The sequence below is a fragment of the Temnothorax curvispinosus genome, unplaced genomic scaffold (genome assembly GCF_003070985.1).
Source record: "Temnothorax curvispinosus isolate PA1 unplaced genomic scaffold, ASM307098v1 QBEX01000525.1, whole genome shotgun sequence".
In the NCBI taxonomy this organism is placed as follows: domain Eukaryota; kingdom Metazoa; phylum Arthropoda; class Insecta; order Hymenoptera; family Formicidae; genus Temnothorax; species Temnothorax curvispinosus.
In genome coordinates, this window is record NW_020210305.1 from 2,666,099 (window position 1) to 2,685,630 (window position 19,532).

At 41.7% G+C, this 19,532-nt stretch overlaps 2 protein-coding genes across 18 annotated transcripts in view; one reads left to right on the forward strand and one right to left on the reverse strand.

Annotated features, from left to right (window-relative positions):
* Positions 1–19,532, forward strand: part of LOC112454741 (tyrosine-protein phosphatase Lar) — a 380,273-nt gene that overhangs the window by 257,841 nt on the left and 102,900 nt on the right. For all 16 annotated transcript variants that reach the window (XM_025016303.1, XM_025016325.1, XM_025016296.1 and 13 more), the window contains 2 exons: positions 5,992–6,123; positions 7,575–7,733. In XM_025016303.1, coding sequence (XP_024872071.1) covers positions 5,992–6,123; positions 7,575–7,733 — 291 coding nt within the window. The remainder of the gene's footprint in view (positions 1–5,991; positions 6,124–7,574; positions 7,734–19,532) is intronic.
* Positions 1–19,532, reverse strand: part of LOC112454858 — a 251,188-nt gene that overhangs the window by 138,732 nt on the left and 92,924 nt on the right. The window lies entirely within an intron of this gene.

The following is a 19,532-nucleotide window of genomic DNA, read 5'->3' on the forward strand; positions in this document are numbered from 1 at the left end:
ATATATATATATATATGCATAAATGGCCGCGTTTACAATCAATGCTAAGCGAGTGGAAGCGAGATGACATCGGCGCGACGACTCTGTAGCTGCATCGGAAATTGCACACACGGTGTATCGACCCGACGGCACGAAATTTCGAGCGAGCCGGCATGGAGGTTCGTCCTCTTTCGAATTCGGCCGTGGTACCGGCGAGCCCGAAATGACTCCCGATCCGTAATTACCGCCCCCGTTTCGTTTCCATAAATGAGCCCTGCGTACGTCGCGACGCGCGTGCTCGCGTTCACGTGTTATTTAGGGGCCGGGCGTATATCAGAATCCGTTTAAACGCATCCCGTATTTGTTTCGCGATTCGCCCACCAAAACTCGGCCTCGACAGCCCGCGGGGAACGCGTTAATGTAATTGCCGCGTATTTTCAGTAATATTCCTACAGCGGCCGCGCGTTTTCCGATGCGCGCCGGGTCTTCGTTGAAAATCACGGCTTTAATACGGCTGCATTTTGATATTAATTAGCGATAGTACCGCTCGCACGGGCACGCCTTTCAGGGATTAACCACGTGACGAAATTGATTGAAGCGTTACGTATCAGCACGGTCTCGATTGCCGAGCGCGGTCGATATTCTCTCCATATATTCTTGCCGATCGAAAATTCTACGTATATATTTATTGCTGTACTTATTGGCGGTTCTTGAAAGCCTTCTTTTTTTTTTGTACGATGTCACGAAACATCGTTCGCGCGTGCGTTCGCCAGCCTCGAATCGATTTTATAATACGTTCGGTAGTCACTAACGCGTAATGTTATTCAAATCGCATGCAGATTGCTCCGTTATCGGCTACTTTTTCAATTACGACGTGGCGGGCTATAAAATGTAATGCCGACACCAGGAGCGAAACTTTTTCTCCAAGTTATCTGAGCCCGTGCCGAATAGCTATAAACTTTAAGTATAAGATATTGCCGTCGCGCATTTTTATACGGATTCGGGATCGATTCGTCGCGCGAAAAGTCGCGATCGCTAGCGTCGTATTATAGGGTAGTACGGTAGAATCTAGTTCGAATGTCGGGCAATAGTGCGACATGCATCCAATACTGACACTCTTTACTGCGAAATGTTTCACGACCCGGTTACGTGCGTCCCCGATTGCGTTGGACTCTGACCTTTTCACAAATAACTTTATTGCGGGACGAGAAACATTTTCCCGTGTGTTGCACACAGAATTACGCGCGGATAACTTTCCGTGGATACGCGAGGATCGTCCTGAAAGTCTTCGTCCTGTGTTACTATTTTCATTTCCGGCAGAGCGCATCTCTCCTCGTCCCTGGAATACTCTCTCACTTTCACTCCTCCTCTCTCTCTCTCTCTCTCTCTCTTTATTTCTCTCTCTCCTCCTCCCTTCTCTCTTTAAAAGTGGTCCGACATTCATTTCGCGGGATGCAACGACGGCATGCCTCGCTTTTCGCAATCTAATTTTCACCGGCGTTTAATCTTTGTGTACACTCGCCGGCTCGCGTGCAACCCGGCAGCGCGAAAATCTCTCAGGAAAGAGCAGCGAGTGTCGGGCACGTGCAAGCTTTTCCAATATTTTTCGAGCCGAGCTATTACTCCCGCCTTGACAACGTGCCCCTACACCTCTCGCGTGTTTTTCCCTTATCGTTTCAGTCAAAATCACATTCATCGGCCTCTCGTGCGAATTTTTTTTTTTATTTTCTCACCGAAAATGATTTATTCGCGAGGAGAAGATAGCGGGAATGGGAGAATTTCGGATAAATAAATGTCAGCGGCTAAAGTAAATTAACCCTCAAATATTCGACGCATTTTTCGGGCTCTAATTCATTAAATCGTTACATAAAAAATAACGCTAAATTAATCTTCACCACAATTGGGTTCATAAAGATTATATCCCCCGTTATATTTACGATATATATTTCCAGCTAACACAGTCAGATATGATAAATCAATTATTGGAATATAATAGGCTAATAGCGCCTGCGTTAGATACGTTTACGGTTGCGGCCAATGAATGTGTATACATTTACTAGCTTAATTTCGCTCATTCCAAATTAAACAGATATTAACTTGTCATTAATAATTCTAATTATTCGCATATCTAAAAACTCTTTCAAATTGTGTTAAAAGTAATTTCTTGCTTGTGCATAATAGACAAGAACGATTTTATTATATTCCAGAATTTCTCGGTGAGACAACAGTTGGAAAAATCGTCTTGGATTATTATACCGACGCGAGCTAGCTACTTCAGCATCTACAATCGAAAAACGAAGCAAAATGAATGCAGCGTGGCTAAATTACGCAGACAATTAAATGAAACAAATTGCACATTGGCACTGTTATATCCCCCGCGAGGTTTATCTGTATTGCATTTTGAATTGCTGACCAGACGGGGATCGAATCGATAGTATAGTTGCAGTGGGGATGGTCCTCCTTCGCGAACGACCTCTTTCCTATTTTTGTTCTATCCCTCTGTTTCCCCGTTCATCCACTTTTAATGGAATCGGGCAAACGGTCACTTTTAGCGGCGGAAGATCGAAAACTGCTGCAGCCGAGAGATAGACTCGGTATTTGCTATGTTGGAATTTAACTGGCACTCGCTTCTCCGTATACAGCGGAACTTTTGGAGATTCTGATCGCTCGGAAACGACATTCCGCAAATGGTGTCGTAAACCTTCCTCGATTGTGTATAATTTGCATTTCAATAATGTTGTCGATACCGACGCTGCTGTAAATATCTTTTCAAGTAAACGTTGTTATTCTTAGTAAAGTCGAGTATTGAAAAATAACATAGCTCGCCGACTTGTTATTACTGTTCTATTTATATTCATTGAAATTTTATTATAATAGCAATCGCATTATCCACACATATTTCGATAGAGGCACTACACATTTCCGTGATGTGTCTGCGAAAGTTACACTGCGAGTTCAAGAGATAAAATCGCGGCAAATTGTATAAAAAGCATCGCTACACACGCACACGTATCTACGTGCACACATACGCGAAAACGGTAAGTCGTAGCCTTGTTGTACACGCGTGTACATGTACCATGTGTACACAGCGACCGTGGTCGACTAATGGACCTGTTACGAGCAATTCCGGTGGAACGACAATTGCGCCGCGCGGAGGTACAATACGTTCGGATAAGAGTAATTTCGAATGCACAATTCGATCAAAAATTACCTGTGCTTCGTCGGCGGAATAATATTTAGCTTGAATTACGTCCGACCGAAGAGCGCGTGTGTGCGCATACGTGCGTGAAGTGTCCACGACCTGCGTTTGTAGATTAGAGTGGTCATACCTGTCAACTGTAGAATCGTCGAGTCTCTTGTACCATATGCATTTTTTGCAAGTTTAACTTTTCATCGCGAAAACGACGAGCTCGCACTCATTACTCGGCTACATTTTTATTCCTGTTCCTTCCACAAAAAAGATAGTTTTTATCCATCTATAATATAAGGTTATTTTATATTTTATATTTTATACTTTTTCTGTTTTATGATTTTTTCGAGATTAAGTCACCATTAATAAAAGTTAACATAATTTATTTGATTTTGGTATTTCTACCCGTTTGTTTTTTATAATTATACAGAAATTAATTTTTATAAAAACTTTAATTTTATAGAAATAATATAAACATTATTTGAGTGTGCCTATAATATTATATTATCACTTTCTTCGAAAGCAAAATTCTCACTCGAATCAAGAATATTTTAAGAGTACTTCTCTCGCGTATATTGCGCATCAACGTTTACCGCGATAAACTGCTATTATTTTTCGATACATTCTTCTTTTTATACCCGATAAAGTGTGTCATTTGATGATACGATGGACAGACGCCGTTTTAAAAATGCTGCAATAAAATCTCACACGAGCCACGGGATCGCAAACTCTCCCGGAACGATTGCACTTTGGATTAAAAAGTTTTTTACTGCGTGTGATGTACTCCGACGTCGTAAAAGTATGTCTAATGACCCAGAAAAAGGAGACGCCGATGCCGCGCCGTGGCAAGTAGTATAAGTCGAGTTTATCGCGTACCGGGGTACCCCGTAAACGTCGGGTAGATATTTTTCGGTCGTATAAACGATCGTATAAACGTCTCGGCATTAGCTCGACTGCGCCAAGATAAACATTCTTTTAACACCCTCGGCTGGAAAATCACATTTTATTATTATCCATTAGTCCCATTACGAATAGGCGTTTCGGCGTTTGAACCAAGCAAATCAAGATCGATGTTGGCACAACGTTCGACTGTAAAAAGATAAGATAAAAAGCTGTGTACATCTCGATATGTCTCGCCGCCAGCGGTCCACTCTCTCGCAGGTCGCTACACTTTTTATTCAAGCTCTTAACTCGCGGAAATAATACTCATAAACGACGTGTCGATTTTCCCGACGTAGGATCAACACGATCGAAAAGTTCCGAGACCAATTTAGAACGAGCAGTAGTCCCGTTCCAGATAGCGCATCTCTGGATGTCGTCCCTTCTCTACGACGATTCTCTTTTACGTTTCTCTCTCTCTCTCTTTCTCTCTTTCCTCTTTCCTCTCCCTCTCTCTTCTTCTCTTCCTCTTTCTCCGGAGACCGCTCGACATCGCAGCGAAGCGCGGCGTTGGTCTGACAAAGGAGCGCGTCACGTTCATCCATCTTGCACCGGCCGTCTCTTTATTCCCGAGGTTAAAAGCAGCGGAGGCAGTTTGGACTTCCCGCCGCACTAAATCCACTAATTTCGGTCACCGACTTCTGGCCCGGTGCATTCGTGTAGCCACCGCGCGGCACCGCGCCGCGCCGTGCGATCGATGACGGGAGAGATACGCCGTTCTCGCCCGACGAGTATAAATTTCGCGAGCGCAATCAGATCGGACTTTTACGACGTTAATTCGTAGAAGGCTGCAAACGCCCGCTCGGAACCCGATACAATTATCGGGAACGTTATTCTCGGGATCTCGATTCTCTTTCGGGAAGCGTGCGGATACGCTTTCGCTCTAAAACTAAAGTGTCCTGCTTTTCGGCCGCAAGCTCCGGCCATTTTTACATATCGAAACTTTTCCGACTTCCGGACTTAACGCTCGGGTGTGCTGTCCGTCATCTTCTATATTTTAACTAAAATCTACGAAAGCCATTCTAAATGATGAAAAGTAGACTAATGACCCGAATTTGCGAGAAGGAGACTAATTACCCAAGCAGAGTTGATGTAGAAAGAAAATATCTGCGTAACCGAGGACTGCAATTTTCCTTTGCAAATTAACGTTTTCCTACGCTGGCCGAGCGAGCGAGCGAGCGAGCGAGCAAGCGCAACCGTGAACTTTTTACTTAAATTTTAACACGAGAAACGAGAAACGTTAAAACGCGCAATTTTCATGAACGAAGGGTCCAGTTTTATATAATTTTCTGCTACTTTGCGATTCTTTATAAAACGATCACTTGATTTCCAGTGCAAATAGCTGAAATAATCTTTATCTAGGTATAATACAATTTTATTCTACCTTTTAGTACTGTTAATTTGAATTACTATTAATATTTTTATTACACGAAAATTTAATAACTTTTTATTGCATTCGAAATGATAATTTAAAATATGAAACAGACTGCAAGTGTCACAACTATTTAAAATTATTTTTTATCGTCAAGCAAGTTTTATGTAATAAAGGCAATATCATTGTGAAAAACTGTAGATAGAAACTGTACATAAAAACGATATTTAAGACATGTTTTACAAAAATAAACTCCAAATGATAAAAAATAAAATACAATAATTATAAATTAAAAAAATACTCGCAGGCTTTTTGTATTCTCTAATCTATCTTCTATTCTTTAATCGGCGAGGAAAAGAAAACCTTATTTTTGCCATGAAATGGCGTGTTAAAGCAGACGAAGTCTCAAAATGCGCCTCAAATAGCAGCCTGGCCGCATGACCATCACACAGAAATCCTATTGTAAGCCGAGGTCTAATCAGAGAACCCCGCGTGTTCTTTTTGTTCACAGGTCCGCCGACGATCCTGGTGAAGCCACAATCACAGCAGGTGAAGGCAGGCGGAATAGCGAGCTTCTACTGCACTGCGGAAGGAGCACCGCCGCCCCAAATACACTGGCGAAAGAACGGCAAGAGAATCTCACGTAAGTCCGCGCACTTTCGCACATATTCTCCTTCCCTGTCTCCGACCCGGTTTGCGTCTTCGAAATCGTCGCCACCGGTTCGTTGAGAATGCTCGAGGGTGCGCTCTTCGGCCTTCGACCTGCACGCGAAATCTGTATCTTCTCGTTTCACGAGAACCAGAGACGCCGCGGTGAAAACGAATGAAAATTTTATCTAAATTAAAAAGTTCTCCTGACCTGGATTCTTCGCTTTTCATTTTCACGTCTTTCCCGGTACCGTTTCGTCCGCACGCGTTCATCCATTTTGCCGCATTTCTTCCTGTATCGTGCATCTCGCTTTCTCTTAGTCGATTCGAACTATTCTTAGTCTCTGTCCGAGTGATTTTTGCACTCGTACACGACGGAAACCGAACGAGTTGCGTTGGATGTTTTGCGAAATGCATATGCGTCGTATCTGATCTTTTTGTCAGGCTCCGTACGACCAAACAGTTTGCGACAGCTCGACGTACTTCCATAAACCGAATTGCAATGACCAGGATAGTATAACTCCTCGAAAATAGTTGCATATATTGACCTCCGGCTTAATCCATTCGTAATATAATAGCTTTCATCGAATTTGAATTCTGTTCCTGTAATATTCATGAATTTGTGGTTAATTCGTTTGACCTTTAGTAAACTAGGAATATATTTCCATAAATGAGTGTTATTTTAGGAAAACCGAAAACAAGTTTTTGACTTACAATTAGTATTTTTTCTCTGTCAATCAAAACGTCATTTTCTGACAGTATTTCTTGTAGATAACTGCCAATATCGATAGACTGTTAACTGGTAAACATAGATAAATTACTTGAACCAAGTGAGCCACTTGTCGAAAAACTCGGAAATGCCAATTTCAAGATCGAATCTCGAACTTCGTATATTACATTCTCATACGTTCGGAAGAACCAGCAAATCCCGCGAGATGATCCCCGATGACGCGCAATGGTTTCGCATAACATTCGGTCTGATCCGCGGAATGTATGTGCCCGAGCGATCACGGGTCGGTCCATATTCGTCGTCGATTCTCTAATCCGACGAGGAACACCCGACGAGATAATGGCCAGCGACCGCTTGTAACATTCTGGACGCCAATTCGCGGTGAGCGCGGACGGACGGCGCGGACGGGGCCGGGGGGAGACGATAACCGGGGCGGGCCGCCCGCTCTCGAAATTTATACAGACGCGCGATCCAATTCCCATTCAATATTTCTCGGGCCGCGGAATTGGATACGAGAGGACACATATACCTCCCTTTTATTAGATTCCGCAACGGCGCAATTTTCGATCTTATATCGCCCGTTGCCGCCGCGCCGATCATTTTCGCGCGCGCGCACCCCCCTCGATCGTGCCGGTATTTTTCCTCGCCTTTTGTGACGAGGGTTTTCCTTTTTACGGTGCCGACGTCCGCCTCAATCTTCCGTCTTATGTCGACAGAATCCCAGTCCCGGTATGTGGTGCACCAGTATGAAAATGGTGCTTTACTGCGGATCGAACCTGTCAAGCCGGGGCGCGACAATACCAACTACGAGTGCCTAGCTGAGAACGGAGTCGGCGACGCTGTTTCAGCCGAGGCGACGCTCACCGGTTACGAAAGTAAGTGAGATTGCCGTTATTATCATTCATTTGCGCTGATAGGCGAGCGAATCCCCCATTTCTCAGCGAGGAAAATCCCATTTCTCAAAGGAAGATTATTTTTGATACAATCAACGTCTTCCACTTCTTAATTACCATATACTTGAAGACGAAAACAAAAGGAAAGAGATCGTTAATTTGCACGTCTTCAAAACTGATTTATCCTACTTATTTGTCTCGCGCGTTTTCTGATTAAATAATGAATATTATTAGTTCTCGCGAGATTCAAACATGCTTTTTCTGTAATAATTTTACTTCGGGATCTCAGCTACAAATTAAATAATTCTCTGCTATTGTCTTTTATTTCCATTTCAAAAGTTCATTTAAATTTACTCTGCGTCCTTTTCCGATAAAAATCTGCTCTATACGAAAATTATTAAGTGCCCCAATACGCGAGAAATTGCAAAAATTTACAAACTACCGCAGAACATGTTATGGCTTATGATATTTTTATTAATTACGATTAAACGAAATAAAGTATGGAGATAATTGGATCCTTTGCAAGCACGAAGTCATGCGTATAGCGAGAATATTCCGCGAACAAAACGTACCTACGTATACATATGCCAGCAAAAAGAGATATATCACTCAACCTTGTCGCGTAAAATTTTGCTTTTACGACAGCACTGCATGAAAGAAAGAGAAAGGCCCTTATTCTGAAACTGCATGTCCCGGCATAATTTTCGTCGGCAGGCTTGGTGCTCAAAAGGACTACGTTATACGATACGATGGAAAGTTTTAGTTTTATCCTGCCGGTGGTAGTGGTAAACCGAGCACACGGTTTGTGTTTTATAACAAAGTCACTTGCCTTGGGGATAGTTTTCCCGGACGATATCGCGTAATAACTATTAGCGCTATCGGGGACGTCGCTACGTTGTTTAATATTTAAAGGAAGCTTCCGGTACAGCTGCTACCGTTTGGTAATGTTCGAAGCTTTAAGCTTCCTCCTATCTCGCGTGTACTATGGAGTTTGACTGTGACGCGCGCGGATAACGGCTTCTGAACTGTTTACTGATTTAGACCTCACTTAAACGCACTTCGAGTCGACGTGGACGATGATGTATCATTCATTTGTGATTGATCCTTCAATGACACTTCGATTACATCGCTTCTAAATCGCTGCCTTTCCGAAATTAAGATTAAAACTCTAATGTTTTTTAATCGCTTGTTTAAAATGCTGATATTACGAAGTATTTCGAGGCTTTGCTCGAGTTCGGCTGATCACATCGATATAGCGAGCGTGGCAAGGTAAATCTTTCTAAATCTGAAATTAAACAAGAAACTTTGCCCACATTTTGCTCAACTTCTTTCTTCCTCTATTTTCTCAGCTATGCGGTATTTATACGGAAGACCGGTTGGCTTAATGGCGTCCGATTCGACGACCAAGACGGCAAACGACGTAATGAGGGAAGAAAAAACCACCGCGCCGCGAAACCCTACCCGTTCCCGAGGGAGAATCTCTTGAACTTTCGCAAAACGTTTTAATTGGCTTGGCCAACCGTTTAATTTAATTCTAATTTTGTTTCTCGAATATGTTCGCTCGTGATTTCCCTCAACGGAGAAGAAAACAACGCCCGACTGTGTTTTTGTCTTTTCGGTATTCTTTAAGGTTTTCTTCATTCCATCTTGTTTTCGTTCATCGATGATGCCGTACCGACCTATTCAATACGCGCGTCAAGCTTTTTTTTTATCTCGATTGTTGGACATTTCCTGTCAATGCTACTCTCATCCGGTGGCCGGTCCGTTCCTCGTAAATCACGGATATTCTCTGAAACCTCCGCTGCGATTTCAATTTATTTGTTATAAAGTTGATTCCGGCCAGATGAGCCTGTTCCCACGGGCGCAATAATAATGCGCGCGTGCGTGGGCTATCGTGAAATCAGTATACGTCAAATTGAACGTTTTTGCCGTGCCGTTTATTCGTACTCCTATTTTATTTGCGAATCATTAATGCGCGTCGAGAGAGAGAGAGAGAGAGAGAGAGAGAGAGAGAGAGAGAAACAAAGAAAAAAAATAGAACATAGACTTCCTGATAAATGAAAATAATTTCGTCGGCATCACAAAGCAAAATATTGTACATTCCACGTCGACTACGCGCCACATCGTCGTCCCGAGCGTCTGCTCGCGCTCCAAATAATTCAGCGAGCTTTTACTCCGGCTGGCCGGCCGAGATATTTTTTAAGGGCGCACGAAAAAAAGCTTTGATGAAAGACAAAGTTAATTCCGTCTATGTATTCCGGAATTAAAGGCCAAATTGAGGCTTTACGCAGGGAAAGAGGGTAACCGTCAAGAGAGCGCGTTTTGCTAATTGCACGCTAAATCGCGACACATACCGCGAAAGCTGAGCACCTTTTTTGCTCGTGCTTGAGAGCTCACCTGATTAATTGCTGACTGTCGGCGACGCACATGTGTACATTTATGTTTGTATATTTTTTAAAATGTATCCTCGTTTATGTCACTAAATGACTACCGAGGAAAGCGTCGTTTTTTTGCGTAAAAATCGCTTTTGCATTTCGTGTAAAACTTTTAAGAGCGATTATCCGATAGTTCTTTTTTTTCTGCTAAATCTCATAATTACGGAAATTACTCAAAGGGAATAATATTCCTTGATAAGTGATGTTTTCGCGAACCATGTGCTTCGCTATTTACTGCCACGCTGTAAGCTCGTGTCGGCCATATCGACCCCCGACCGTACGTATACCACGCAAACTTCGTTATCCAATCCATTGATACGATAAATACCTGCAAGCTCGCGGTAAAGCCTCATTCGGATAATGCGATTAATTGTTAGCCGAGGCATGTAATGATATAATGACGTAGCAATCGCGCGTGGTTATACGATACGCGCGTGCAGAAAACAAAAACACAAACGATTGGTCAGATAATTGAAATATTGACCGAGCATCTGCAGTTTATTTGTTTTACTTATCGCATTTCCAAAATAAATTCTTTTATAATGATTGGGAGATAACATTACATCGGAAATGATAATTGTGTAGTATTACGTACGTGTTACCTTCGCCAAGATAGTTTATACCAAATCGAGATATCAGTCGTAGAAATATTTTTCCGTTAAATCTGTATAATAATAATGAAATTTTTAATAATTGCATCGCGTCTTCGTACCTATGTCGTGAAACTCGAACACTTGTAAAACCACAATAGAGGCAATAAATGCGAGGTATGATGCGCGAGGAACATCGGATATAATGTAAGGATCAGCGAGCATTACGAGAAACACCGCCATCGCCATTGTAGAATTTTCATGAGAATTTTGTTCCCCTTTTCTTCCATCGCGTAGTACAACCATTCTTTCTTACGGCAAAAATCTGAAAACCATTTCGAGATACGGTTCAGCAAACTGCGTACTGGCTTCTGTTGTTATTATTGCAATTTTATTCCACGAATTTCTGCTACGTATCGTGATTCGAGATATCGCACCACAAGGAATTATTTGTATCCGATCGTAATTATAAATACCTTTAGTAATAAAACTATTTTTGGTAAATCCATAATATAGAAAGTCACGTTAAAAAAACATTGATATTCAAGAAGTATAAATCTGAACCTTAGAGGTAAATATTTTATTTCTTTTTTTATTCGCATCATACTTACATTATATTTCTGTACCTTAGAGGTAGAGAATCGTACCTCCATTATTATGAAATTTGAGAAAACAGGATTTGAAGTTTTAAATAGGAAAATGAATTTTTTTAGATAAAAAACAAAAGTAACTCTCGATTTATTCAGTTTTTAATAAAATAATGTAACTGGCATGATTAATACAGTACATAACTGCCAATAACGCGCAAAAAATACCTGGTTTAAAATTAAGACTATGAAAATTTTCAATATAACTTTTCTTTAATGTTATATGTTGGGAACTAGGCAGAAGAGACATACCCTTTATCATCATGTAATTTAAGGTCTTGATATATCGAAAAATGTACTATTATAACTCTATTTTGACAAAAACTGGACATACGATTCTTTATTTCTAAGGTACAGAAATATAATGCAAGTATGACGCGAATAAAAAATAATAAATCATCACGTTTCTAGTTCTATATAAATTCAAAGAATTTAGCCTTCTCCAAATAGAAGACTCGTACAATATTTTCCTATAAGAAAAACAAAAATAATTTATCGAAGCCGTATTCGTTTTATTGATACAGATCGCTACTGATATTCTAAAAAAGAACTTGGTATGAAGGGAAGCGTCTGAATTCATTGTTTGCGCAAGACCAACAGACGATATCTGAATTCAATGCAACGGTAATTGCACCGCCAACAAGTAACAGGATAAAAATTTGTCGATTTACGTGGAAACGTGATGGCGACACGACAGTTCCTCGTTCCAGGATTCCCCGAAGCGCGGCTGCAGGTTCTTGCGCGTCGCGCAACAAAAACACGCCGTTGAATTATTGGTTGCGTTTCTCTCGACAGGATAATGTCGTTTTCCAGTGATGTGTTCTTGGATCGATGTTTCCCTTCGTACGAACAAAACAACGCACGTCCGAGAGAGCCCCGAAAGTTTCCAGCGGCAAATAAAAGATACTATCCCACGATTCTCGCTCTCCGCGATTTCGCCACGGGGAGAGTCGTGTAATATTAAAGTCGGCCGGGCCTTGTATGTCGTGTCACGTTTTCGTTCCCGGGGCGATTCATCGTGCTCCGTAGCTAAATGCACAAAGTATATTAACCCTCCTGATGACGGAGGGTGCCCCAATTTTCGCGTCCCCCGTAGGAGGATGCGGAATTAAATTTGCACGAGAACTAAGTGGCGTCTTTGGTTCTCGTAGCCGCGCCCGGGCGAACTAGCCACTTCGTTCTGCACGCTCCGCATCGAAACGTCGAAAGTTCGTACGGAATGGCTATCGTCCTATCTCTCCTCGAAACTTGGTCGCGATATAATTCTTTTAGAACGCCCGTCGGCCACCGAACCAACGGAATACAGGCGCGGGGGGGGAGAGGATGATGCCGTTTTAATTGCCACCGTACAATCGGCACCCGATGTAAGAACGCTGGATGGACGGTCGACGGTATTCAAAATGGAAATTGCGTTAAATCCTGCACAGGCGCGAATAACGAATGAACAATGGCTCTATGGGGAAACGCTGTGTTACCTTGTTTCTTCCTCTTTGCCACAGCTCGCAGAGCGGTAATTAAGAGAGCGCTACGGGCGCAAGGATCGATGCGTCGCTATAATAACGGCATTATTTTAATGAGAGCGTTGTAATATTCATTTTAATTTCTTACTTCTGTGAAGCATTCACTTAAATCTTGACAATTATTGCTATAAATATATCTAATCCTGCGAATTAATAGGGATTGTAAAATCTACTGTACCAAATAACGATATGCTTTTAATCTATGGATTTTTCGTTTAATTCAGAATTGATTTTCTTTTCAATCAGAATCGGTAAAGCTTGCCGTTTGTCACAATCTTTCTATTTTCACTCTTAAATATTTTTTTCCCTAAGTTTATTTTTCAATTTATATAAATATAGTTTTACTATTTATTTATCTCTGCGACTTGATTCTAAAAAATCTCGAGGTCGAGCGATCGCAAATAATAAATCCTATATTTTCGATTATTCTTTCTAAATTATTACGAAAAATATTGGTTTCTCGGTATTTTTATTGAATTAATCATAAAATTGTAAAAGAATGCATAAGTAAAAGCTTGCTAAGACACTTTCTGTAACGTTACTTATTTATCAAGTCAAATTGATCTCATTGCAATACATTACCCAACTTTAACCGTAGTCAGAAAGTAGGAGTTAATGATTTTAACTTTTGATTCGATTCGAGTGAACAAGTGCTCGGACGAATGCAAAATGCAGTTTAAGTTTATGCCGATTGTTGTTTTGCCGTCATTTCCGAGTTTCAAAACTACGAAACTTTGCTGCGAGGAACGAAGAACCGAACGATCGTTGGAGCATTGGCTAAATCCGATACTTAATTAACAAGCTGCATTGTGTGATTCCTTTTTCCCTCTGCTCTGACTCGTCCGGTATCTGATCTCACGTCGTCGATGCGATTTGCCATCAGCGACTTTTTCGCTGGTGTGCTCTCGCAAGGCGCGTAAGAAAAATCCCGAAGAAAACAACCGGAGTCTCTCGCCTGTCCCTTCTCCCCCCCCATCCTTTCTCCAACCCTCCGCGAGAATCCGCTCTCCTTTTAGGCGGGGTAGTTCGGACGGAACTTTTGCCAAGTCGGACGTTTTAATTCGAGAAGCGATTGAGCACGAAAAACGAGACTACGAGGAAACTAAAGCCGCCTCGATAGACATCGTAAATAAGCTCCAGGTTTCCGCTCGTCGTATTCGCATTCGCTATACATGGAAATGTCGATTTGAGTGTGCGTGCCAGCACTCGTATTACGAAGTAGTTAAGAAAGCGGGGATTTTATGACCGCGCGGTTAAACCGCTATTTCCAGATTTCCGCCATAAAATCGTTAGTATCCGAGCTAAGTAAGGTTTAATTAATTATAATATCAGCGTCATCTGCGTAGCCGTTCTTATTATACCTGAATGTCATTAACGATTTTCCCCGGATGATTTTTAGCACGATGATTGAATGGAAAGTTATAAATTCAGAACATTAGAAACAAGAGGGCACTCCGATTTCACTATCATAAAGCCAATAAAAAAGATGAGCGTAGAAAAAAAAGTACAATAGAACTGACTATTTATATATTTGAGAATGAAATTATAAGAAATTAGTTAGTCACATTAATTAGATTAATGTGACTAACAAGTACAGAATCGCGGAATGAAGGAACCATTATGTTTTTATACAAATAAAAAAATTTTTTTTCCATTGCGTTGCGTGCAGAATGCGAATATTTTGCAAATGTCATCTTTACAATAAAATATTTAAACTGCGTGAACATAATTTAATAGACCCTTTGTGGTATCGACGATAAAAGGTTTTATTTTATTTTATATCTTTTTATTTATTTTTTGACATGCGCACGTTTTCTGGCGTAGGCACATTTAAATATTAGTTTATATAAAATAAAATCCATTGAACTTAAAAATTGCGAGAGACAATGGAATATATGTATGCACTGTTTTGCGAGCAAACGTGCAACGGATAATCCATTCAATCGTTCCATTCTATAGAATGCAAAAATCAATCCATTGTGTATTGGGGAAAATCGTGCATTTCAAAACCATAAGCCGTTTGTTTATCGCAATGAGCGATCGTTCTCCATTAATCCTACCGCTGTATACAGTAATATGAACTGAATTTAGACATATTTAATTGCCATTGCGCATCATCATAACTATACAAATGCGCGAAAAAGTCTTTTAAAGCAACATAATATCGATATACGAGCACATTGGCAAATTACAAACCAATAATTATACTATAAATATACCTACTACATATAATTTAAATCTCTATATATAAATTGTACAAAATTCTCGCAGCGACACTCACGCTAACTTATGAGATTCGCCGCATGACGATTTGTTTTTGAAAGAGGAGTTGGATGCTTAACGACTTCAAGATAGTCAATCAAATGTGGTGAGCATCGTGCACGAGTCCGGGCGGAAGTATCAGCACGAGCTCGCGTTGGCGGAAGTAGCACACCGGAGCGTGAAGAGCTTGAAGAGACCCGGAGAATTGTCAATCCCTAGATATTGTAACGGCCGATGTGAACCCCGAGTACGAGTGGAGGGCGCGTAGTACGCGCCGAGGGTGGACAATATTTACTCCTGCTTCGAAGAAAAAGAGCGACGGGATTTCTGTTTCGAACACAGGACTCTTTTGTTTCGCGTACACGGAGGGGTTGTTTTCTTTCGCCTTACTCCATTCCGTTTGTTTGTCCCCCGCTTTCGCCACGCAGTCAACCCACACTCCTCCGTCCCCGCCTCTCCCTTCTAACCCGCTCTCCGGTTACATGGAGCTTTTCTCTTGGCGGAATCAACAGTCGTAGAAACTCTCGCAGCGACCCTTACAATCGAACACGGTCTGCTCCGCGAGAGTCGAAAGCGAGAGGACGATTCACAAGGAGCGAGGAATTAGGGGAAACGCATAAACATCCCTCGGTAGAAGACGCGTCTGCAGTTGGCTGCCTCTTCCATTGCAGTAAAATTACAAGCCGGGCGCTCCTTTAAAACGAGCCTCCGGACTTCTATACTATCGATAGAAAATCAACCTTACCTTCTCCGGAAAAACGGTTCGTAAACTAGTGGCAAACGACCTCGCGTTTGCGCGAAAATAGAAATCGAAATTATCCCCTTCCCGGGAAATCCTTTTTATCGAAAGGGAACGAAAATTCGATGGCGGCCCTAATTGCGAAATTACTCGAAAGTTAATGACAAGTCAAGCTGTCGAGCACGTAATTCTTGAACGAAAAAGATAAGAATCGAAAATTTTAAAAAGTTACTTACAAATCGCGCGTGAATACGATGGTACCCAGTTTTTCTCGCAATTTCACACCTTTATTTAAGAAAAGTTTGATTTTTTTTCTCGTCAAAATGATCGATAAGATACGAGACAGCGCTTCAAATATAAAGAATAGCGGTTCGCTATCAAATTTTCAGCGAAAAAGGATTCACTAGAAATTCCTCCAAAAGTCTGTGGCCGATCGTGCGGCAGATATCCGGCGTCCAGTACCCGCGCGAGCAGAAACACCCACCGACTGAAGCCTGATCCGCAATGAAAAAGCGGGGGACAAAAGTTTTGGAACAGTAAGAAGTGCGAGACGTCGCCCGGGCGAATATCTTTCCGGTTTGAGAGAGTTTCGAGCGTGAACGAGAAATCGAGGTAGAACGATAAAGAGAGAGAGCGAGAAGTTTAAGTTAAGAAGGTAACAGTCAACTTAGTTGGAACGTCGGGAGGCAGCTTTGTACTATCTTCCTTCCCCCCTGCTTCTATCTAAACCGTCGTGGCGGTTCGTCCGGAGAATTTAATTCGCCCGAAAAAGCGGCACCTTAATTAGCAATTAATTGGCACATAAATTAGCTGCGAATTTTCACCAGCGGCATACTGGAACGTATATATACATATATATATATCTCTCCCTCTCTTTCTCTCCGTTTATCTATCTCATCCCCTCTCTGTCTCTCGCTAACTCCTTTCGCACATCCCCTTCTGCTCGGTTTTTTCTTCACCGTGCCAGGCCACCAGCCGCGACAGAGATAAGAACGTCAGCAACTATTTCAGCAATCTAACTTTCTCGCGGGTTCCCGGAGAATTTCCTGCACGGTGGCATTCGCCGCCGCCGCCCCCTCACTCTCCACCGTCCGTCGCGAATTGCACTCGTAAGCCTCGGCAATGAAACCTTCCCGCCGACAACGACTCCGAAAGATGGTGACGCTTTTCTACGGCGATAAAACACGCGCGACGGGCTAAATCGACGGGCAAAGCCTCGGTAGAATCAGATCTTCGGCGTCCTCCATCGTGCCAGGACAACCTGTAGCTTCGCGTCGACGAGAATTCGCGAAATCCGTTTGTATTGCGTAGCGCAAATCGTGCGCTTTGATGTCTTTCCGGGTCGAATGTTTGCAGTAACGTTCATCGAAACGAACGAAAACAGACAGCTTTATGAGAAACGTTTGGTGAAAGCCTTTGTAAAAAGAAACAAACTTTATGAAAAAAGAGATAGCGAGATGCGTTTGTGTAAGAAGAGGAGAATAAATGCCGAGGATGGTATTTCGCGATACAAAGTGCGCTATTTCCCCGTTCGCGTTTTGCAAACAAGTCTAAAAAAAAAAAGTTTCCGAAAAGGCGCGGATAGAGATATAATTCGGCGCGCGAACGTCGCGACAGATATCGAAATGAATTATGGCGATAATGGAGAACGACAGTGGAAAGAAGAAATGCCGACTATCGAACGCGAAAGCCAAACAAATTGATTCTTTTCAGACTTATCGGAGAATAATGTGGCAATATGACAATAGCTCTGTTTGGTCCTTTCGAGCAGGCGTGAAGATGGTAACGATAGAAAAAGATCCCGGAGTGAACATGAGATGTGAAAGACGAGAAAGGGCGGAAAAACGCGAGCTTTATTCGCCTCTCTGTTCGCGATTCAAGGAGTTCAGGTTTTAAAACAGTCCGACCTGTTTGGAATCGCCGTCGCGTTGCTACATACGCGTTCCTTTATGGAAACCAATGATATTCGATCCGCGACTTTCTGTGCTGAATGTACAGACTCTTTCTCTCTCTTTCTTTTTCAGCTCTTTCCCGTCCCCGATTGTCCGAGACGAAAAACCATTATTCGCAACCGCGGAGTGGTTTTATGATTTTGTACTCCATTTCAATCGATTCGTGAATCGTACCAATTTTCGTGGCACGCCGTGACCGCCGTTCCTTTATACATGTACGAAATGCCTCAGGACTGCTCGATATCCTTGTAGCTAACCTATTATATTTCTAACGTAGACAAATCTGTTCATCATTCATTTATTTCTTTCATTTCTTTTTTAAATATTCGTGAGCAATGCCATGATAAATTAAAAATGTTTTTAAAATAGGGTATAGTTAATTGAAGAATGAACTTTTGTTATCCATTTGCAGAATTATGAAATGTAATTTGACATAAAAATATGTCATTTAATATATAAAATATTAAGATAGATTTTTATGTGATATTGTAATAACACGGTAGAACCAAATCCTGTTAAAATAAATCTTGTTTTTTTAGTTTTATTTGTAGTCGAGAGAATATCATATAGTACCGAGACACCCCATATGTATGTGTGTGTACATATATGTTCTATTGCGGTCTTTGCTTACTGCTTCTCTACTCTCCGTAACGAATTTGTCGACTTCCTTTACAAGATTCTGCTTTTTCGATCCGGACGTTTTCGCACAAAGGTAGAAGGAATTGTCTCGTCACGGAAATTCTCTTGCAAAGAGTATACAATGTTGGTCACTAGCAAATGCGGTAAAACAGTTGCGAGAGCAACACTAAGACGATCGACTAGGAATAAGCAGTTTTTAATTGAGAGGCTACAAAAGCAAGTCAAATACAACATGAATTATGGATCTTTTTTTTTTTATATTTGACCTATTGCTACCACTACCAAAGTTACCGAGTTGGATATTTTTTTGTATCGCGGGAGCATCTCCTACGATCCGTAGGGTGCGTGGATTCGAGGAGTGCCTTAATTGGAGATTCTCTGCCCCGTAATTGCGACTTCTCGTTCTATAATGAATTATTGAGTGGATTGCACTCTGGCGCAGGCGAGTTGTTTGAAGTTTCACTTCTAATATCTTATTTATCTCTTTTTAGTTAATGCATCCGGTACTCTCAGGGACCGGCAACGTTTACCGTTCGTTCGCAATCATTGCTCTCGATAACTTGATTTCTCGCATCGAATGTTACATCGCCAAAAGTTATTAAAAGTTTGAATTTTTCTTTGCGACGGAGTTAGATTTGCTTCTGCTCGATTTTTAGCAAAACGCAGTGGAACCAATAAATATTTTATGTTCGTTATTCGGCACAAAATTTATTGAGACGGAAGTATGGAAGCTTAATTACACCGAAGCAGATAACACATGCGCGAAAATCATCAGCGTAAAAAAATTTAGACGGAAGTTGTTCCGTTTATTCTTCGCTCGGAAAGTCTTTTAACGCAAGCTTAAGCCGCCGAGAGTCTAAGATTAAAGTGCCTGCGAGTCCATGCAGCCAGCTCGGAGTCCTCCTTGGGGCAATTCTAATGACCAACTTTACTTCCCTCCACGTTGCTTTTTATTTTCTCGCATTTCTCCCATTTACTTCCAAGCTGAAACGCGCGA